Here is a 22,700-nt window from a genome sequence, read left to right as displayed (position 1 = left end):
TCTTCTTCCTCTCTCCTTCTCCTCCTCTCCTCTTCTTCCTCTCCTCTCCTCTTCTTCTCCTCCTCTATTCTTCTCTCTCTCCTCCTCCTCTCCTCTTCTTCCTCTTTTCTTCTCTTCCTCTCCTCCTCTACTCTTCCTCTCTCCCTCCTCCTCCTCTCCTCTTCTTCCTCTCTCCTTCTCCTCCTCTCCTCTTCTTCCTCTCCTCTCCTCTTCTTCTCTTCTTCTTCTCCTCTATTCTTCTCTCCCTCCTCCTCCTCTTCTTCCTCTTTTCTTATCTTCTTCTCCTCCTCTACTCTTCCTCTCTCCCTCCTCCTCCTCACCTCTTCTTCCTCTCTTCTTCTCCTCCTCTTCTTCCTCTCTTCCTCTCCTCTCCTCTTCTTCTCCTCTCCTCCTCCCTGGCTGTAACCTCCTCATCTGTAACCAAACCTGCAGGTTGAGATCTCACGTATCCATGAGCAGACGTGACCTTTCGCTGACCCTCTGCCCTGAAAACCAACCTGAGCTGCAGTCCCACTCCCAAACCTGAGGGCCCAGGACAAACCTCAACCCACCACTAGGTGGCGCCAATTGCTCACAGGACTCGGTCATGTTATTGCTCAATATGGCAAGCAAAGCCATGGCGCCTAACCTGAATCTTCTCTGCTGTAGGTGTTGAGGTGCCAGGTGTGAATCTCAGGGCAGCGACTAAAGTCTGGAGGTGACATCGTTACAGCAGAGCAGGCAGCAGGACGGTGGAGCTCCCAGCTGGAGTCCTCATCATCAGTTAGTTAGTCAGTTAGTTAGTCAGTTAGTTAGTCAGTTAGTTAGGAAGCAAGAGAGAGTCAGCAGGAACGTCTGCTAGGTTCTGTGGGAGTCAGAGAATGACTTTGAATGGAAAACCGACAGAAACATCTGGAACTGTGAAGGTGTGCTGGTCCCTGGTCCGGACGATCCAGGATCATTCCTGCTACACGCCCCCCCCCCCCACACACACACACACACACACACACACACTCATGAAGTCAACGGATTCCTGTGGACAGTCGGCCTCTCTCCTGTTGTTCCAGCTCTGCAGGTCACAGGTCGACCTCCACAGTTTGCTGCAGTTCCAAATCTGACCAGGGTTTCACCTGAAGGCGCTGTGGAGCAGAAGGCCCTGACAGAAGGGAGGCTGCATTTAGTCTTCAGTGTAGAGCCCAGCAGTGCTGAAGTCAAGAAAGGAGGGAGGGATGGAAGGAGGGATGGAGGGAGGGAGGGAAGGAGGGATGTTCATCTTTCCCAACAATGAAATGAAACTGCTGACATGATGCTCGTGTTTATTGCTTAATTAGTGTTAACATTGACAACCACAAAACATTGTTCATATACAAGAATACAGGAGTATAAATATAGATTATCTGTTCTACGGGGTGGTATTGGAGCGTTTCTCTAAACACACGCACACACACACACACACACATTTATTCATTCAGTCATTTTCATATCACAATGGAGGACCACTTGTGTGGGTGCACTTCCTTCTGGACATGTGCTCCTCGGGGTCAAACCTCAGAGCCGGACACGGGTGACGCCCCATCAGAGAGCTTGTTTAGTCCCGTTTGATCTGAGCTCCTGTGGATAATCGGAGCCACAAGCAGCCCCTGGTTCCCATTAATACAAATGTTTCCTAGTGGCGTCGGCTGCTGCACTCCAACATAAACAAAGGGTAACCGGTTAGCTCAGACACGTCACCATGAAGCTAGAAACGAGCTACATCAGCGCTGGGAGGACTGGAGGTCCTCTGTATGGCACAGAAGAAGAAGAAGAAGAAGACAGCCATCTTCTCTGAGTAGATAAAGCGAGTAACGTCCCCCATGAAACAGGGAGGGTTCCTGGAAGTTCCACTTCAACCTCCAACCATCCTGCTCTTGTTTGTTTACAAGACATCAACATGGGTTCACAACGGCCTGGACAACGACACACTGATGTCTGTACAATACGTATAGCACCTTTGACGCGACACATCAGATGAACACGGCGACTTGTGTCATGGCGGCTGGAGGTTTGCTGCTCGTTCCCTCATCGTTCCCCGCTTCACACTTTCAGCCGTCGAGTCCATGTGAGGCCTGAGGTACCACAGACTAGATACTGTTGAGGAGCAGAATAGTGGCGGCCGAGCCGGGAGAGGAGAGGTCAGGGGTCGTGTAACCAGGCTCTGGTTCATCCCCCGGATCTGCTGCTTCTCCTCCTCCTTCTTCTTTCTGTGCGGCGGTCAAAGCGAGCTTGTTCAGACCGGCTTCCAGCGAGGCCTCTGCTCCCTCTGCTCTGTCACCTGGAGGACACGAGCACAGAGACCCACGTCACACTCCTCCCACTCCTCACGGCTCATTTGCAGAAGTGTGAACATGAGGTTTCTGCAGCAGTTGTGCTTGCAGGGGAGAAAACCATCGAATGTGATGAGGAACGATCGGTTACGTTAGCATTTACAGAGAGAGCATCGTGATGTAGCGTCAGAGTGAGAAAAACCCTTCACTGACCATATCAGTCGTATGTGTTGGAGTGGTTTGCCCCCAAGTGGGCGTGGTTAGCCAAAGCAGTCCTGCCAGCACCTTTCTAAAGCTCACATACCTTCCCTCAGAATGCATCTTTTTAATACTTCTGTTTCTAGACTGGCTGCAAATTAGTGAGCTGTCGACTTACAGTTTGAATGACTAGTAGGTAGAAGTAGTTACTTGCAGTATGAGGGGTTTTGTTTAATCAGTCGGTGTGATTAACACCCACGACAACCTCTGCAGTCCTGATTTTAAGACACATAAAAAGCTTCCAAAGTCAAAGAGAGTTGATGGGCATCTGTTTAACGACAAAGCTGTTTTCAGGCACCCAAACCTGAGGACGGCTCTCCGAGCTTCAGGACTCATTCCTGAGTTACGCTGTTGTGTGCCTTAAAAATTTTAAAACTTGTGTCTCCCCTCAAAACCACAAATGTTCTGATGTCGGTTTTCAGTTCGGAGACAAACTGTGTTGATTAGTGAGCTGTGACAATGACATGGATCTTCTGATCTCACTCAGAAAAACTCAACTATCTCTTTAAAGCTCGACTACAAAAACAAGGGTGTACTTCAACATCAAGGATGAAACTTCAGATCAGAGGTCGGCACACAGGAGCGCAGTCATGGGGGGGGCACACACCTCTCTCCTGATCGCAGTCTGGAGAGGAGGCTCCGCTGCACTGGCTGCGAGGGCCCAGGAGAGGATGCACAGAACCACACACTGAGTCTGGGTCATGAGGGCTACAGGGACTCACTAACTCCTCAGCACTGAGGCAGGAGGAGGAGGAGCAGGAGGGAGAGGACCGGAGGTAGGAGTGGGAGGTGTAGAAGGAGGAGGGCATGTCCAGGGTGGTGGAGGCAGAGGTGGAGGGATGGGAGAGGGAGGAGGAGGTGGGGGAGGTGGTGGAGTGAGAGTAGATATCGTCCTCTGAGCTGCTACTGAGACTGGCCTCCTCGTCCATTGACACTGACACCACTGAAACACACGCATGCACAGATTTGAACATTAAACATGCGCATCAACAAATGAGGAAAAAACACGGCGTGAAGGGATGAGGAGGACGGTGGCTCACGCCCGGGCGCCGCTTCCACTCACTGGAAAGACCATCGGACTCCATCTTGAAGTTGTCAATGTCCTCGTTGCCTCCGTCACCCTCCGCGCCCACACCCTGCTCTCTGGTTCCCATGGCGATGGAGCGTCGCTGGGCATGAATCTCCTCGGAGATGCTCTCCAGGTTGCGTAAGGCTGCACGGTACTCAGCCTTCGCCACCACCAATTTCGTCTGACGCTCGTCCACATGATGCTTCAGTTGCTACGGGAAAAAAACGATTTCTTAGTAAAACTCGTGAGAGGTAGTTCAGGTAGCGGTCAGTGAGCGACGCACAGATGACACGTAAGCTGGCGTTTCATTCGCCTCATCTTTGTGTGTTACTGAGAACATTCAAGTCACAAAAACTGGATTTCATGAGATTCTGAGCCTCTGGATTTCAGGGAGCAGGTGGCCAAACAGGCACAGCAGTGAGTTCATGAATCAGCAGTGAATGAGTTCAGCCTGAGGTGGCGCTCCACGACGTCAAACGGATCCTAGCCGTGTGCTGCTACACGTACCTCCAGCTGTAGATAATACTTGGCCTTCAGTTCAAAATACGGCCTGCAGGGGGAGAAAAGGAGAACAGAGTGAGAGGGAGGATCCCCACTGGAGAAAATCCTGGAAGGAAAACACTCCTCCCTCTGTGAGCAGCCACATTCCTCAGCTCTTACAGAGGCAGAACACCCCAACGCCGCAACACCAACACATCTGGAATGCATCAGGTTGCATAAGCATCGCCCCTCTTTCTATCTGTGACTCATCGCTCCGGCAGGGTGCAGCTCGCGAGCGTCAATTCAAACCCCTCACAACACCAACAAACCTGGACTTGTTGATGGAGCGCTTGAGCTTCTTCTCCAGCTGCCTCATGTGGTTGATACAGGAGTTGTAATTGGCTGCAGTTTTCCGGTGTTCAGCTTCACTCCTCATTCTCGTCTGCTCGGCCTCCATCACCTGATAGGACAAAGACATTCCATTCTGGACTCTCAAGGTTTATTGCTGATGGGTCTCAACCACATGTCTGGCAGTAGAACAGAACAGAACCCTGCAGCACGAACCCTCTGGGTGGCATGGTTGAGCATCTCCTGCCAGGCGGAGTCGAACTGACGGCTGTCCTCCTCCAGCAGCCTCTCCTCAGCCAGTGCAATCGTCTCTTTAGCGGCCCGCAGAATCTCAACTGCTCGCTGAAACTCCTGGGTGGCTTTCTGGGCCTCAACCTGGGCCTGATGGTCACCCAGAGAGGGGGGGGGGGGGCACAGACAGAGAGAGAGACAGTTGATTCCCAGCAGATGTCAAACTGTCTATCTGCTAGCATCCATCCATCAGCTGGTCTGTGTGGGTCTCAGGCCCTCACACACAGACAGGTCTCTGTCCTCCTGTCAAGCTCTGGGACGGATAGACGACAAGCAGATTTTCCAAAAGTTGGAGTGTTCCTTTAAGAGACTATCTGCGTGTGTGTGTGTGTCTGTGTGTGTGTGTCTGTGTGTGTGTGTGTGCGTCTGTGTGTGTGTGTCTGTGTGTGTGTGCGTCTGTGTGTGTGTGTACTTCATGACCTAAATTTTCTCTGGAGGAACTATGATTGATTCCTTATGACAATCACTGAGGCATGGACACACACACACACACACACACACACACACACACACACACACATACACACACACACACACACACAGACGCGTGCGCGCCTTGGTCCATTAGACAAACAGAACTTTGTCACTGAGGAAATCTGACACATTGTCAGCGGGTCCCTCCAGCCCACGGTCTCGGCCAGGAGAAGAAAGGTTCTGGTCATGCTGGACATGTTGGGGCCCACTGCCTCCACTCAAGCAGCCATTACTTGAAGGGCAGCATGCTGGCCCAGGACCAGTCAGCTAGCATTGACAAGGACAACCTGATTATGGGATGTATCAAACACAACAGCAATCCTGTTGAGCCTTTTTTCTGGGTTGATGCATGTTTCTTGTCGTATTTTCTTAAATCGGGTCAAAGTGACACATGAAGTGGCACAAACATTTCTGGTAAATCAGCTGTTAGTAGCGATTGGCCCAAACACATCGACCTGTCCAGCCATCGTCCGTCTCCATTGGTTTCAGGTTACCACGGTAATGGTTAAAGTTTATTTTTCTATCCTTCACACGATTCTTTTCAAGGATCCACTTCATTCTTCGCCATGAAACCACCACCGGAACTCTCGGACCGGCGCAGTTTTAGCTCAGATTCAGTTGGTGATTGACTGCTCTGAGGTTGAACTCACCGTCATCTCCAGATGTAGTTACTGACCCACGGGTGGCACCCGAATGCGACGTTAACACATGACGACATTAATCGGTTACCATGGTGATTGTGCTACGGCCGACCAGCAGAGCAGCAGTTGTGGTCGTGTTTCTGCTTTAGTTCTAGTGTCGGCTCCATCGAACCACGGATGGTGTCCGATCCCACGAGTCGATCCTGCCTTTACCTTGAGTCTCTGATCACTCAGTCTGGTGAGATCTGAACCGATTCTCTGCCGCTGAGGAGGTCGCCCTGGGTGGTTTGTTTGTGTGCACGTGAAAGACGTAATAAAACTCTGACGCAGACCAAAACAGCGGGCCGACCAGCCGAAGGTGTTGGTGACAAGTTGATTCAGACGAGTCAGACAAGCTACAGGTGTGAAAGCCCTTCAGGGCGGTGAGAGTCGGAAACCAAAGCTGAACTCAAGTTCAAACCGCTGTTGGATTTGTTCACATCTGTTTACATCGGAACTGCTTAGTTTTGGTGTCACACAAACACACACAACTCAGCGAAGCTCCTGCTCACTGTGGCGCAGGTCAAACTGCCAAGACTGAAGTTCCAGACCAGACCACACAGGGGCCAAAGGCCCTGAGACTTGACGGGCAACGAAAACCAGAACAGTGCTGAGGACAAGGACGAATGTGGCCCCTTAAGCACTCAATTTTTCTCAAGACCCTCCCTCGTGCTTGAACCTACGGAACATGACGTCCTGCCACGGTCAGCCGTGTTTATGATAACAGCTCCAATGGCGACGAAAGCAAGATCCTCACACACGATGTGTATAAAAATGGCGGCTCCTGTGTTGTGTCATGGTTAGATACGCTATCAGGGCCCTCCAGGAAGGAGAAGATATCAGTCGTCTGTTAGCTTGACAAACTGACAAAGATGAATCCCTCCTGTTTGTCCCTTTATCCTGACCCACTTCCCAGGCTCAGAGTGGGGGGGGGGGGGGGGGGGGGCAGGAGCAGGATGATGGATATTTGATGTGGAGCGCGTAGGAGCGAGCAGCACAGACGAAACTACCACTATCACTCAGCGGTTTCGAGATAAACTGTCACGAAAAAGTGTTTGTCCTTCATGAGCAGCAGGCGTCTTCTCTCACGCAGGGTTAGCAACTCGTAGCTCTCACCCACCCAAGATGGAGGACACGTTCTCTTAATGACACAAGAGCCAGCAGTGCAAACGGCATCAGCAAATTAATGAACTGATGAACTTGATGTCTTAAAGACACAACAGTTTAAAGGGCAAACAATGCAGGGTCTGAGATGAAATACCACCTGGATACGTGTGTGATGTGTGTGCGTGTGTGTGTGTGTGTGCGTGTGTGTGTGCGTGAGTCCATGCACCTCCCTCAATTTTAATTAATCCTGTATGACACTTTTGTCTCCGGTAATTCACCCTTGACAGTATCAGGAGGTGAGAGATGGAGGGAGAGGAAGGTGGCAAATACATGCACACACACACACACACACACACACACACACACACACTCACACACACACACACACACACACACACACACACACACACACACACACACACACACAGACAGGTCCAGGAAGACAGACAATCAGACAGACGGCCAGTGGTGCAGAAGAGAAGGGTGTGTAGAGGACAAAAGATAGGACAGTACAGGCAGATTCCAGCACACGGCCCCCCAGTAGGGTGGAATGTAGGGGGGGAGGACGGGGGGGGGGGGGGGGGGCTGAGGCTGGCTTACGGGTGGGGGTGCTGAATATGTGTGTGTGTGTGTGTGTGTGTGTGTGTGTGTGTGAGTGTGTGTGTGTGTGAGTGTGTGAGTGAGCAGGGTCAGTGAGGGTGAGTATTTGTATCCCTTTTAAAAGTGGGTCATGTTTTAAATATTAAATATTCATCCATAAATCATGATCAGACAATATGCCAGTTTAACCCGAGGCTTTCATCAGCTTTGAGCTAGTTAAAACCCCCATCTCACACACACACGTGCACGCACACACACACGCACGCACGCGCACACACACACATACGCACACACACACACACACACACACACACACACAGGAAGGGCTCCCGTGAATGCAGGTCCCATCAAAATTCAAAACCTCCCAGTAATCCTGTCACGTGTTGCTGTCACAAGCAGATGCAGGTACTTTGTCATATTGCAACACAGTCACACACACACACACACACACACACACACACACACACACTCTCTCTCTCTATTTCAGTTTGACAGCTCAGCTCTGACACACAAACGTCAGCCTGCTGATGAATGGCTCATGCGCTCCTTCCTCATTGGCTGGGCCGGGGGGCGCTGGAGGTCTCCTGTTAGACCGAAGCCTGCGGCCGTGAGAGCGCGGCGGGTGGGCCACCGTGAGGGGGGAGAGCTCAGCCAGGCAAGCTGGAGCTACCTGGAGCAACCGTGTGCAACCGATTTGGAAGAATTCGCGAGTGTGTGAGAGCAGCAGGCACATTGAGGTGTGAGGGATTTAAAAATAGGCATCACGTGACTCTGCTCCTTTTAAGTAGATATAAACCGAGCCCTTTAAGCGTCTGATTGCTAATCCGCAGTAATCCTGCCCTCCGCCAACCTCCTCTGGGAGTGTGCGTGCGTGCGTACCTGTCTCGCCACTTTACGGGCTTCCCAGTACGGTTTGGAGTCGTCCACAGCTCGTCCCACACGTTTCGCCTGCTCGTCCAGCTTCACCGAGGCTTCCACCAGCACCGCACGAAACCGCTGACGGCAGTCCTGCACACATGAGCACACACACGACCGTTACAGGAAGTCAAAACTGCTGCTGTGGTGGAATCGTCCTTATCCTCCGCTGCTTTGGGGTTTTGGGACCACAGTGATACTTCACTCACAAAGTGTTGTTTTCCCTGTCAAGTACTCACAAGGAGGAGTACAGGAGTTCTCATGTCTCCGCCTCACTGCTCTGAGACACCAGAGTGCAGGGGGAGCCAGCCACGTACACTTAGCTTCAAGCTAACGGCGACATTCACAAGACAGGAAGGAAGTCATGGTGATGCTGACTTCACCAATCACCACCGGCACACCTGTCAAAGTGGGACTGGAAATACTGGCCATCTCGCTCTCGTTTGTCAGCACACACAACCATGAACACCAGAACTAAATCAAATCCGTCCATCCATTTCTCCATCCATCCATTTCTCCATCCATCCATCATCCATCCATCCATCATGCATTTCTCCATCCATCCATCCATCATCCATCCCTCCATCCATCCATCCATGTTCCCCCTCTTCTCCTGTTAGGGTGGGGGGGGTGGAGCCTATCCCAGCAGCCTTCCCCCTGGACAGGTCACCAGTCCATGGCAGGGCCAACACATAGAGACAGACAACCATTGGCTCTCCCAGCCACACCTACGGTCAATTTAGAGTCTGGATTAACCTGGTCCCTCTTGATGTCTTTGGACTGTGGAGGAAGCTGGAGTACCAGAGAGAACCCAGCAGGAACAGGGAGAACATGGAGACACAACCTTCTTGCTGGGGAGCCACGGTGAGGACCACTGCTCCACCGTGCTGCCCCTAAATCAAATCAGTAAATATTCATACATCAGTCCGTAGACGCATCCATTGATCAAAGTAAATGTCGCTCTCTATGTAAACGGTTTTCAACAAATACTGCAACTGTAAAACAAACAAATTCGTTCAAGCGTCCGTTATCTGCTCTGTTTGCTGGCTAACATGACAACTGATCCACAAAGATATTTCAAACAGACGAATGTTGGTTTCATTTTAGGCGGCGCGGCCAACGCCAGCTACATGTTAGTTTCCCATCAGCCTCCACTGGTTTTTACCAAATGTAAATGCACTAATCTAAGCCCCGCCCCCGAGCCCCCAGAGCTGCATGCATGTCTGCCAATGCTCAAACCCTTCGAAGCACGAAATCACTTCCATCATCACACCAGTTCAGCTGAGGCTGCAAATCAAATCAGACTTTTTTCATGTCGTCTGTGACAAACACACGCCGGCGCTGATCACATGACCTCCAGCTCCTCTAACTCAAGTCAGCCCCGACTCGTTCACCCCAAACACCAGCACGTGCGTCAGAGCCCCCGCACTCCTCCCACCCACACTGGGAGGGAAGATGTGTTGTTGAAACGTGTGTGCACGCTTGCGCTCCGTTGAGGGTTCATAAGACGCAGAACTGGGTTCAGCACCTGCATCCTGGGAGGGAGTGAAAGGCGGAAGAGAAGGACAGGAAGCCAACTTCCTATGACATCGTGTTTACTGGCTTCCTGTTCCTGCCCTGTCACAGGAACACAACCTGCAGCGTGAACAACTTTTTACTTTTTATCATCATGAAGGCCAACGCCCTCTTTGTGTCTGAGTCTCTCCTGTCTCTTTGTCTCCTCTCGTGCTCCTCCAGCAGGGCGCCGTCCCTCCTCCTAAAACCCACTGTAGGTCCTCTCGCCAAGTCTGGAATGTTCTCTGTGGGTGAGCAGGGACCCTCCTGGAGGCCGGGCAGCAGAGCTGAGATAAAAACCTTCCTTCTGGCTGCATTTCAGCCTCTTTCCTCAGGGCACTCGGACTGCAGACTGTGGGAGGCCGAGGGAGACGCAGGGAGACGAGGAGATCCAGCGTTCCCCAGACGGTGGGGAACAGTAGAACATCAAGTAGAACGTCAGAGGAGTTGTGGAGGTGCAGAGGCCCAGAACTGCTGCTCCTTCCCTTGGTGTCAACAACTCATGGCCATCAACAGATACTAAGATGTCTTGGCCACATCACACAGAGGGAGCACGTTTTATCACGTGACCTCAGGGACTGAGGGAACCAGTTCTGGTACCGGGCCTGTGTCTGCGGCCCCCCCTTCAGAAGCAGCTCCCGCATTTAGGGAGGTTTCCATCTGAGTTTCGTAACACATGGAAACCACATGAAACATCAGCAAGGAACTTTCTCTCTCTGTTTGTTTGCTTTGGGAGTGAAATGTGTGTGTGTGTGTGTCTGTGGGGGGGGGGGGGGGTCTCGGGGTGGCCGGCGCGGCGGGTGAAGGAAAGGCGGCGGCGGCACCCTTACCTCCAGTTCGCTCTCCCAGCGGTTGATGTCATCAGTCGACTGGTTCAACTTCTCCAGTTCGCCCTGTTGACAGAAAACATGGCGTGAGTGAGTGTGTGTGTGTGTGTGTGTGTGTGTGTGTGTGGGGGGGGGGGGTTTAAAGGCCAGACTGTTACTGAGCAGGAAAATGTTAAAGGGACAACACCCCCCCCCCCCCCCCAACTGTTCAAACTATTCACATTTGCTGTTCAGGTCTGCAACAACAGGATCCAGCTGCTCGCTGCTTGTACTCCACGGTCACTCGTGGCCACATCTGGATCCGGTCCTAGTCACCTCACCTGGATTCTTGGGTCCACCTCCTCCTCTTCCTCGGCGCACTGCAAGTCTTCATCACTGTTATTCCCGTTTTGTAAAGGATCCATCTTCAGGGTCCGTGGCCGCGTCCGGGACAGGAGTGTCTTACGAGCGGGGAGAGCGCGACCCCGGGGCGCAGGGCAGCGGCAGGGGTGTCCGGCACTGATCCACCCTCTTGAACCTTCACCTCATGCACGCACATCGCATGCTTCAGGCGTGTGAGCGCTGCTCCGCGGGGCTGGAGCTCTGGAGTCCGCCGTCCGTCCGTCCGTCTGTCTGGAGGAGGAGGAGGAGCGCCACTGGCCGCCGGGAGATTCAACACAAATCCCAACCTCAGGGATCCAAGTGGGGGAAGAAGCGTCAGATCGTCTTGGCTGAATAATAAGAGCGCCTCTGGTTTGGCCTTTCAAAATAAAAGCCTCGTTTAAAGCAGGAAACATGAAACAGAAGATTTTGCAGTTTTACTCTCTTGGCTGATTCTGTTCAACTGTTGGAGTCTCGTTCCCTCATCGCTCCCATTTCTAGGTTCCGTCCTGTTAATATTCCTACACACTGCACGTTTACTTAATAATTACTGTCATCGGTTGCTGCTCTTTTCCCGCTGCTGTGACTCTGGAAACCCTCCTGTCAGCGGGAACACAGGGTTGCTGTATCTTATTGATACAAGATGATAAAATCTTTATTATCTTTATATTTGATGAGATAGTACGAAACCACTGAAACACCCGGAAAAGTCCTCAAATAACCTGGACATTTTTTAAAGACGTGATAACGATGCCAAAGATGATTCGAGATGTTCTCCACAAGCACCGGCACATGAGAACAGGCCTGTCACTCTGGGCTGACTCACTGTAACCTGCTCGTGTTGTTTAAAGTGGCTCCTCACTCACGTCAGTCCAATTCTGACATGGCCTCTTGTGTTAGTTGATGATTGTTGATGATATTTATTTGATGTGTAACACGTTTCAGAGGATGTGTGTAATGGCAGTTTCCCAGGAGTCAGGAAAGTCACAAAAACGTATCAGAAATCCTCTTTATTATTATTGTTGTTGTTGTTGTTGTTATTTTTGACATTGCAGAGTTTACTCACGTGGTTTTCTCAAGCGTATGAACAGTGATTTCTATCGCAACTCGCTTTTATTGTCTTAACTATCTCGCCTGTATTTCCGGTCCTGTTGATGGTGGTTATTCTCAGCCCAGTCGCCGAGTGAAGCTTTGGCCTCAGCCGCCCCCTGGTGGCCCGGGCTCCGGGGAGCAGGCCGGGTATCCACGGTTCTGAGCAGAGGCGAGGACATGGAGGAGGAGCAGGACACCGGGGTCATAAATAAATAAACACTTTCCAAATGAACTGGGCTTATTATTGAATTAACCGTAAATGACGTCATTGAAGCAGAGTTATGGAGGTTATGTAACATTATTTTAGAGACTTTATTGATCCTCTGGTCAGAGCCCTCAGGAAATTAAGGCTCCAGTAGCAGCACAGACACCAAGTACACATACAGAGTAGTACAAGAACAGGGTAGAACAAGAACAGGGTAGTACAAGAACAAAGACCAGAGTAGTACAAGAACAAAGAGTGGTACAAGAACAAAGAATAGTACAAGAACAGAGTAGTACAAGAACAAATACCAGAGTAGTACAAGAACAAACAGTAGTACAAGAACAGAGTAGTACAAGAACAGAGTAGTACAAGAACAGGGTAGAACAAGAACAGGGTAGTACAAGAACAAAGACCAGAGTAGTACAAGAACAAAGAGAGGTACAAGAACAAAGAATAGTACAAGAACAGAGTAGTACAAGAACAAATACCAGAGTAGTACAAGAACAAACAGTAGTACAAGAACAGAGTAGTACAAGAACAAAAAGTAGTACAAGAACAAAGAATAGTACAAGAACAGAGTAGTACAAGAACAAAGAATAGTACAAGAACAGAGTAGTACAAGAACAAAGAATAGTACAAGAACAGAGTAGTACAAGAACAAAAAGTAGTGCAAGAACAGAGTAATACAAGAACAAAGAGTAGTACAAGAACAGAGTAGTACAAGATTTGGTGTGTATTTTGTGTCATCCAGTACTTTACGCGTGTTTTCCTGTTGACAGTGGAGGAAGCCTGAAGTCAAACTGAACTCATAAATGAACGTTACTAAGGCAGGGGTTGATTTACACCCTCATTTTAGTCTTACAGGCAGGACCCCCCACCCCCCACTCCCGCACAGCGAGCGCGCCCCTTCCTCTCTGACAAGTTCAGGCCTAGGAGGACCTATCGTGTGCGGGAACAAGCGTGTTTAAGGGAACGTCTTGGGAATAAGGCCTCGTGCTGCTCCCAGGCCTTCATACTTGGTCACGTGACCCACCGCTGCCACTAACAGGAAGTGCGAAGCGCTCGAATCAAGCCTCACCAATGCTTCTCCTGCTAACACCGCACTAGCTTCACCTCCTCTGATATCTCAGCTGGCGGCGGAGCGGCCGTGTCGCGGGTTCGATCTTCACTTCTTCTCGGTACCGAACCCCTGACCGCTCCAGAGTGGGTCGGCGCCGCGTGACCCGCTCTGGAGCGCTTCCGCCCTCACGTCAGCGTCCCGGACCTGCAGCGGGCGACCGCTGCTGGTCACGTGTAACATTCCATGACAAACGCCGGTCCGGAGTCTCCCAGACCCGAGCCCCGGGCGGGTCTGGATAGCGGGATCTGCCTCATCTGATCCCAGCGCAGGTCAAAATGATGAGGTGACGTCAGCCGGCCGATCGGCAGCAGGTCTCCAATATGGACGCCTGCCTGCCTGGCTCGGCTGTTCGTCATCGCGTCGTTTCCAGCGTCCGCCTGCGCGTGCATGCATGCGACCGACGGGCTGATTTCATAACGCGGGGAAGGAGCAGAGGAATGGGGCTCTGAGAGCGGAGGAGCACCAGACCCGGCCGGTTCTCTCCTGCGTTCCCGGCGTGTAGAGGCGAGGATGCAGTGACGGGCTGCTGATGCTGCTGCTGCTGCTCTCCGATCAGCTGTTCTTTGTGTTCTGAACATCACCAGAGATCGACATCGCGCTCCGGAGCCAGCAGACGGGATCACGAGAGGATGGAGTTCAAGCATCTGGTGGAGGCGGCGGAGAAGTGGTGCTCCGGGAACCCCTTCGACCTCATCTTCGCCGAGGAGGACGACGAGAGGCGGCTGGACTTCTACGCGGAACCCGGCGTGTCCTTCTACGTGCTGTGTCCCGGCGGCACCGACAGCTTTGTGAGTGCAGGGCCTCTATGGTGTGTGTGTGTGTGTGTGTGTGTGTTGGAGGTGTGGGGTTGTCCCGGTTGGTCCCAGCTGATGGACATGGGAGGGAAAGGGCGGGGGGGGACTTTGGGCGAAGAGACCAAGAGAGGGGATGATGTCATTTTAGCACCCCCCCCCCCCCCACACACACACACACAGCCTTCTGGATTTTTTTCTCTGTATCACAATCAACTGCAATAAGCCTTGATCCACAACAGGCCTGTATCTTTCAAAATAAAAGCCTCACACCTCCAGCTGTTGTTTGGAAACAAACATTTACGTCCACGCCGCCATTTTCCCGCTTCCAGCAGCAGGAACATGAAGCCACGGAGCCTCGTGCATTTCTCAGGTCACTGATCCCGTTAACATTCCTCACACTTTTATTATTCCTCCATCTGCTGTGCAAACCCCCCCTTCAGTGTGGTGCAGTGGTGATATGGCCCCTCTAGGCTCAGGAGGCCAGACCCGCCCTGCTCTCACCTCCTGCTCCCACCTCCTGCTCCCTCCTCCTCCTCCCTCCTCTCTCTTCCTCCCTCCTCCTCCTCTCTCCTTCTCCTCCCTCCTCCTCCTAACTCCTCCCTCCTCCTCCTCCCTCCTCCTGCTCAGCGTCCGGGCCGAGCAGGGCGGGAGCAGATGGAGATGACCCAGCAGCCAGCACGTCTGCTCACTCAATAGCCCATGATGACACACCGAGCGCCTCTATTATGTGGCTGACATGCAGGCCTAGTTTGAGTTGGCTGGCGAGCAGCAGGGGCTTTTCATGGCCGCTAATGAAATAAAAGACTCCACATTGTTACCGAGCGACACACAGGAGCGAAACACGCCGGGAAAAACCACGCCAGCCACTGGGAGTTGAACAGATTTAGTTAGAACTCAGTTGCTCTGAGGTTCCCTGTTTTTTTAATCTAATGCATGTCAGCTGCTGCAGTCGTGCTCACACACAGACACACACACACACACACACACACACACACACACACACACTGCTATGCTCTCTTAATCAGCTAGAATAACTCGGTCTCTCTGCAGGACTCTTCACATCCACTTTCTCTCATTTGATCGATACTGAAAACAGCAGGGCGTCTCGTATGCTCTCTTCCTCACACACACACACACACACACACACACACACACACACACACACACACACACACTAGCCAGCCAGCTGCCCCCCCCTGGCCAGCACATTTCCGGCCTCATGGGGTAGCAGGTTAGCATTAGTAAGCGAGGCGCACCCTCCATCTTGGAGCACACTCGTTCAGGGTCTTTCTCTGGGACACTTAGACCGGAGGGGCTGGGGGGGGGGGGGGGGGGGGGGGGTCAAAGCCGGTTTGCCTGAGCCACTCAACCGTCCCTGACAGTTAGACATGAGGAGTACGACAGCGTCACTGTCGACCGTTGCGACGCCGGTTACCTGAACAGGTTTAGTTGCTGGGTGACTTGGAGGCCCTCAGAGTCTCGACTGTAGGATCCTCTGTTTCCTAGTTACAGTCGTCCCTTGAGGCTGCTCGCTCACATAGCCCCCCGGGGGGGGGGGGGGGGTTTACCTAATACTACCTAATACGTAACCTGGCAGAACGACCTTTAGACGCCAATGAAACAACAACTTGGACAGGGAGACTTGCTCCACCTGCTTGTCTCTCATTTATATCATAATTCTCAGCACTCAGAGAACACACACCATATTAAACTCCTCCCCCACCTTTAGTGACCTGATGACCACATGACAACCCTTTACCTCCCCAGTGGCGATGATGACAGCTGCTGAGATTCACCACTTTCCAAGAGGGAAACAATGAGGTTTAGCTTCTGATTCACTGTTCATCAGAAATCATTTATCAAGGAGGTGGTGAATTGGGCAGTGGTGAAGCTCAAGATTGGATTTTCGGGGTCGTGATGATCAGAAAGTTTAACAGATTTGATCCAGGTTCCAGGTTCTTTTCCCATTTGACGGCAACAGACAATTCACCAGGTCTCAAACGTATTCAACCCTGAGCATCCGATTTACGGAGCCGCCTGTAGGTTGAGCTGTCCAAAAATGAGAAAGAATTAACTTCACGACTGAATGACATGGGCTGATATTCAGCATCAGCTCGTAGCGTGTGGGTCGGGGGGAGTAACAGTTCCCTGGTAATCCATATTTTGTCTCCTGGCCACTTGTGGCTACTGCTCGTTGTCCGGGTTCTCTGGTAGTTTATCACCTCCATCATCATTCAGCGGCTACATGCTAGCTACTCACTGCCGAGGCCTCTGCGTCCAGAGGACTTTGTGCGTGGCTTTGTGACCTCTCACAGTTGTTTGTCTCATCTGTGCTCCAGTTGGCTGCGTGTCCTTGAAGAATCGCCTCTTATCAGCTTGAATTGCCCTGCGCTGGTTCCCCCCGGCTGCGCTGCCCCCCCCCCCCCCCCCAGCTCCACTTCTGAACCAGCCTGCAGAAAATGAGGCAATGGCAGTTCCAGTTCACCCGCAGCAGTGGAAATGTCTTTTTTATGTCCCTGTCTTTTGTTGCTGGTTGTTCCATACTGACACTAACGTTTGTTTATCTGTGTGTGTGTGTGTGTGTGTGTGTGTGTGCGTGTGTGTGTGTGTGTGTGTGTGTGTGTAGCACGTGTGGAGCGAGAGTGAGGACTGCCTCCCTTTCTTACAGTTGGCTCAGGACTACATCTCCTCCTGCGGGAAGAAGACTCTGTTGGAGGTGCTGGAGAAGGTCTTCACGTCCTTCAGGCCTGTAAGCAAACAAAAGAATGACGCTCTGGGAGTCTGTGTTTTCTTTTTCACACACACATACACACACACACACACACTGACCTCCACTCGCTGTGTCTCCAGTTTCATCTCAGCCCTGATACATTCTGTTCTGTCTGACGCACACCAAGCTAAACACCATGTCAAATTCCTTTGGAGAAATCCACCATTTTAATGTGGCCGTCATTGAGACGCAGGCTCACACTGCTGGCTGACGTACGTCTGCATACACGTCGAAAACAGAACAGCAGGAGTTAAAGCTCCTAAATCAGTGCTGCTGCTTGAGGCCTCAGCAGCGATGGACGTTCAGGAGTTGCCAAAGGGATAAAACAGAGAGGCAAGGATAAAAATTACATTTAAAGGAACACGCTTTTTTGGGTTTAATTGTCCATCCTCTCTCAACCAGAGAATAAAATTAGAAACAACTTTCTCTTCTCTGAGTGCATCAGGGAGACCTGCAGAGTCCTGCTGGCGGCTAGTTAGCTTAGCATAATGAATAGCAGTGCATGAGCAGAACAGCATACAGATTAGCTTTCCTCCCCTGGGTGAAGTAGCTCAGGTCCAGAGTCTCGGTGTCCAGCAGTAACCCTCCTCATCCTCCCTCTCACAGTGGGACGAGCTCAGCAGCAGCAGTCGCTCTTGTAGCCGAGGCTTTGAGGCGCTGCGTGTCTGATTGTAAAATTACAATTTCTTGTGATTGTAAATCGATAGTTCATAGCCAGTGTTGTACACAGCCCTCATTAAATGAACGCATAGGAAAAGAGAGGTATGCTACACTTCCCACCCACTATCATTCATTACGCTAAGCTAACTGGCAGCCAGCTGGCCTCTGTGGATCTGGGCTCCCTCATGCAGCACAGAGGGGGGTGGGGATCTGTCGCCTGGCTCTGGAGAGGATGGAGGCATGTCCCCATACAGGTTGGTATGTTTCTTAAAGTTTTTAGGGTTAATAGTCTCTTAAGTTTCTTTTAATGCAAAGCTGAATACGAACATCCAAGTATGCGTTAATGCTGGTATTCAGGGTGTCGACATGAAACCAACGCGTGTGAAAAGTACATTTCTAACTCAGGAAATGTGATTTACAGTTCAGTCATGACCATCAAGCGATTCATGCTCATGCACTGAAATCCCTGCTCATTGAATCGACCGTCTCTCTAACATTCAGACCTCGTTTTCCCTCCGTGAGTCCGTCACACAGTGAATCCTGTGAATCTGATACAGAAGTCCTCACTGAAGCAAAGACAGATCCAGAATCAGTTCTACATCAATGAGTGTGTTCATCTGCAGAGTGTCGGAACCCAGCGGTTCTTCTGTCGGCCACTGACAGACACACACACCCACACACACCATGAAAACCTCTGGAGGCGTCGGTGTTCCTTAATTCTGCATCTGGTAAAAAAAAAAGCATCTGAATATTTCAACAAGCTGGAGGATTTCTTAACAAGGACACGAGGATAGAACGTCTGACGGGGGAGACGCCACGACCAGACAGGTGCCAACCCTCGGCGCCCTGACACCTGCAGACCTTCATCTTTTCCTCTTCACCATTCAAATGATCGTGAAATAGCGTTTTAGGGATCCATCAGAAATCACAACAGACTTCATTTGTGTAAATTACCTTGCAAAACAAAACGTTGAAGTCTAAAGAGCTTTCGTCCTCCACAGAACTTGCTGTCGGCAGTAATTCAGTGAAAAAACCCCGTTGGCTGTTTGTGTGACCCCGCGGCTACGCTAACGACATCGTTGGCCTGTGAGATTATGTCCGCCATTGTGTCTAAGACGGTCTGTCATCCAGTCTTGGAATATGAGCAGAAATAAACTAACAAACTAGAAAGCAGTTAGAATGAATCAGTTGGACACAAACTAGAAGAAGACCTCAGGACGGATGGAGGCGTCTTTGAAACTGGGACAATCAAAAAGAACCAAAAATCACTGCGGTCAGTTGTGTGTGTGTGTGGTATCGTACGAAACGTGCGTAGCGCAGCCACATACAAGGAGCACGCCGACTCTTTGTGACTGTAACTGGCATTTTATCATTAATGGGAGAAACTGGCGCTGCATCTTAAAAAAAGCACAAAGAAAAATCTGAAGGCTCAGCCCGTTTACACGCGTCAGCTCTGAGGGACCGGACCTGTGAGCTCCCCACCACGACACGGAAGGTTTGAGAACAAGACGGTGTGCCAGAGTTCTTTACTCTACCTGTCGCTCCACAGGTGTGGACCTGCTCCCATGTGCATGTTTAGTGAATGACTGGTTTATAGGGAGCCTTACTGGGTTGACTGGTCCGTGTGAGTTCCTGTGTGTGCTAACTGTCCCTCTCTTCTGGCAGCTGCTGGGTCTTCCAGACTTAGAGGACGACAGTTTTGAGCACTACCACGCTGACATGGAGGGGGAACCAGGGCCTGACCACCAGCAGATGGGGGTCAGCCAGCAGTGAGGAGCCCCCAGAGGAGGTCTGCAGCTGGGGAAGAGCTGCTCAGAAGCCCCCCACCCCCCACTCCCACCCACACCCCCCAGCCTCAACGAATCAGCCCAAAACATTTAACAAGCAGCCCCCCCACACACACTACACACACACACACACACACACACACACACACACACACACACACAAACAGGGCCCACTTCCTAAAATGCACCATATTCTTGAATGTCTCAGTGGCTTTGCTTCCTGTAGAGTTGCGCGCGCACACACACACACACACACACACACACACTATGGGGCTACGTGAGCAGTAGCCACTTGTGATGCAAGTATTCTAATCATTCACTATTTGGTTGGTTAAAGTTCCACAGCACAGCAATATGACATCGGCCTCAGATGGCTTTGTTATGCAGAAATACAGTCAGCTGTTACCACAACACACACACTCACACACACACACACACACACACTCACCCTGTGGCTCCAGAGATGAATGTGACAGATAACCTACTTTCTCTGCTCGCTGGTTGACATGGAGGAAGCACAAGAGCAAGACAAACGGTGAATGTGGCCACGAGTGGCGAGGAAGACAGAGACGAGCGTGACGAGTCTCCAGCCGGTGGAGGAGGGAAGGACGGAGGGTGTATAGGTGTGACGTAGGTTCAGGTGGGGTCTCCACGTCCTCTTTTAAAACCCCTTCACAATCATTCTACTCATTCGCTCTCCACGTGGAAAACGCGCAGCTTCACAGTGGCATGGGTCGTTCTTCAGGAGATGCGTTTCTAGAAGCATCTCAGTCACCTGACCAGGACCGTTTTTAATCAATGTTTCTGTCGTGACCTCACAACAGAAGCTCACGCTGCAGCTTAAGCCCTTCCTGGTTGGGGTGTCACATGACCTCCCCAGCTCTTCTGTAGTCTTCCTGGTTCACCCTCCTCTCTCAGCACAATCTGTTGATTCTTCAACTTAGACCCCCCCCCCCCCCCCCAGGTGTGTGCGTGATTTATTTATCAAGGTTTCATTTATGAAGGCACATCCTAATCTTATCGTGGTATCACAGGGAAGAGAAAATACTCAGCTAGCATCCCCTGTTCTCTCTCATGTGTTGTTGTACGTCACACCCAGTGCACTGCTAACGCTTCAGCCCCCCCCACTCGCAAGACTGTTCCAGAGGTTTATCTTTAGCCTGTTTACTTTGCCTTGTCAATGTTTGTCTTTCTACTGCCTCTCTGAATGTCCCTCATGCGGTGTGTATCTTCAGTTTGTCCCCGTGTGTGTGACAGTTGTTCAATAAACCGTGTGAACTGAAGGGTGTTGCTGCTGTAAGTCACTGGGACGCCAGGCGCCGAGCACGGAGGGGAACCAGGTCCTGCAGTAGCCCGGTGGCCCGCCGCCGCCGGCTGTGACATCACACGCCACCTGATGTGCCGACTCAAGTACAGTGTCAAATACAGACCAGAAATAAATCAACAACAGGCAGGAAGAAGGGATATCACTTTCAAAATAAAAGTATAAAATGCAGATAGTAGAGTGTGTTTGATTTGAAATCAGTTTAAAATGAATCTCTGAAGAATGGAAGACTCTCCATGTACTCTGATAAAAATACACCTGAATACTACCTGAATATCACCTGAATACTACCTGAATATCACCCGAATATGAGCTGAATACTAGCCGAATATCACCCGAATACTACTGGAATATCACCTGAATATGAGCTGAATAATATCTGAATATCACCTGAATATGAGCTGAATAATACCTGAATATCACCTGAATACTAGCTGAATATCACCCGAATACTACTGGAATATCACCTGAATATGAGCTGAATAATACCTGAATATCACCTGAATACTAGCTGAATATCACCTGAATACTACTGGAATATCACCTGAATATGAGCTGAATAATACCTGAATATCACCTGAATACTAGCTGAATATCACCTGAATACTACTGGAATATCACCTGAATATGAGCTGAATAATACCTGAATATCACCTGAATACTAGCTGAATATCACCTGAATACTACTGGAATATCACCTGAATATGAGCTGAATAATACCTGAATATCACCTGAATACTAGCTGAATATCACCTGAATACTACTGGAATATCACCTGAATATGAGCTGAATAATACCTGAATATCACCTGAATACTACTGGAATATCACCTGAATACTACTGGAATATCACCTGAATACTACTGGAATATCACCTGAATATGAGCTGAATAATACCTGAATATCACCTGAATACTAGCTGAATATCACCTGAATACTACTGGAATATCACCTGAATATGAGCTGAATAATACCTGAGTATCACCCGAACATGAGCTGAATATCACCTGAATACTACTGGAATATCACCTGAATACTACCTGAATATCATCTGAATACTACCTGAATATCGCCTGAATATGAGCTGAATATCACCTTAATACTACCGGAATACTAGCTGAATACTACTGGAATATGACCTGAGTAGTAGCTGAATATCACCTGAATATCACCTGAAAACTAGCTGTATATCATTGAATACTAGCTGAATATCATCTGAATACTAGCTGAATATCATCTGAATACTAGCTGAATACTACTGGAATATCACCTGAATACTACCTGAATATCATCTGAATACTACTGGAATATCACCTGAAAACTAGCTGTATATCATTGAATACTAGCTGAATATCACCTAAATATGAGCTGAATATCACCTTAATACTACCGGAATACTAGCTGAATACTACTTGAATACTACCTGAATACCAGCTGAATATCACCCGAATAGCACCTGAATACTACTGGAATATCACCTGAGTAGTAGCTGAATATCACCTGAATACTACCTGAATATCGCCTGAATATCACCTAAATACCACCTTAATCCTGGAATATCACCTGAACACTACTGGAATGTCACCTGAATACTAGCTGAATATCATTGAATACTAGCTGAATATCATTGAATACTAGCTGAATATCACCTGAATATCACCTAAATACCACCACAATACTACTGGAATATCACCTGAGTACTAG

At 50.2% G+C, this 22,700-nt stretch overlaps 2 protein-coding genes across 4 annotated transcripts; one reads left to right on the top strand and one right to left on the bottom strand.

Annotated features, from left to right (window-relative positions):
* Positions 1-1,278: 1,278 nt before the first annotated feature.
* On the bottom strand, positions 1,279-11,572 carry LOC147241116 (SH3 domain-binding protein 5-like). Its single transcript, XM_086194264.1, has 9 exons — positions 11,206-11,572; positions 10,889-10,951; positions 8,469-8,597; positions 4,654-4,818; positions 4,419-4,549; positions 4,117-4,159; positions 3,604-3,820; positions 3,148-3,483; positions 1,279-2,290 (listed from the first exon to the last, which is right to left on the bottom strand). The coding sequence occupies exons 1-9, from the start codon at positions 11,287-11,289 to the stop codon at positions 2,100-2,102; spliced, it is 1,359 nt and encodes a 452-aa protein (XP_086050390.1). The 5' UTR covers positions 11,290-11,572; the 3' UTR covers positions 1,279-2,099.
* A 1,904-nt stretch (positions 11,573-13,476) lies between these two features.
* On the top strand, positions 13,477-21,160 carry mturn (maturin, neural progenitor differentiation regulator homolog (Xenopus)). 3 transcript variants are annotated; one of them, XM_086194267.1, is made up of 4 exons: positions 13,477-13,593; positions 14,247-14,450; positions 17,083-17,205; positions 19,552-21,160. In XM_086194267.1, the coding sequence occupies exons 2-4, from the start codon at positions 14,292-14,294 to the stop codon at positions 19,657-19,659; spliced, it is 390 nt and encodes a 129-aa protein (XP_086050393.1). In that variant the 5' UTR covers positions 13,477-13,593; positions 14,247-14,291; the 3' UTR covers positions 19,660-21,160. The 3 variants fall into 3 exon arrangements, with proteins under 3 accessions (XP_086050393.1, XP_086050391.1, XP_086050392.1); XM_086194265.1 differs by having other exon boundaries at positions 13,554-13,698; XM_086194266.1 differs by having other exon boundaries at positions 13,593-13,720.
* The last annotated feature ends 1,540 nt before the right edge of the window (positions 21,161-22,700 follow it).

The sequence above is a fragment of the Aulostomus chinensis genome, chromosome 22 (assembly GCF_037954235.1).
Source record: "Aulostomus chinensis isolate RoL2024-O1b breed Wild chromosome 22, RoL_Achi_v1.0, whole genome shotgun sequence".
NCBI classification, from domain to species: Eukaryota; Metazoa; Chordata; class Actinopteri; order Syngnathiformes; family Aulostomidae; genus Aulostomus; species Aulostomus chinensis.
The sequence above is the reverse complement of the archived record's forward strand: the minus strand, read 5'-3'. Positions and strand labels throughout refer to the sequence as shown.

Coding starts and splice junctions, on each gene's coding strand:
- LOC147241116 (XM_086194264.1), bottom strand. CDS start 11,289: ATGGATCCTTTACAAAACGGGAATAACAGTGATGAAGACTTGCAGTGC. Junction 10,952..11,205: donor AGGTGGACCCAAGAATCCAG/GTGAGGTGACTA, acceptor TTCTGTCAACAG/GGCGAACTGGAGAAGTTGAA. Junction 4,160..4,418: donor CGCTCCATCAACAAGTCCAG/GTTTGTTGGTGT, acceptor CTCCCCCTGCAG/GCCGTATTTTGAACTGAAGG.
- mturn (XM_086194267.1), top strand. CDS start 14,292: ATGGAGTTCAAGCATCTGGTGGAGGCGGCGGAGAAGTGGTGCTCCGGG. Junction 14,451..17,082: donor CCGGCGGCACCGACAGCTTT/GTGAGTGCAGGG, acceptor GTGTGTGTGTAG/CACGTGTGGAGCGAGAGTGA. Junction 17,206..19,551: donor TCTTCACGTCCTTCAGGCCT/GTAAGCAAACAA, acceptor CTCTTCTGGCAG/CTGCTGGGTCTTCCAGACTT.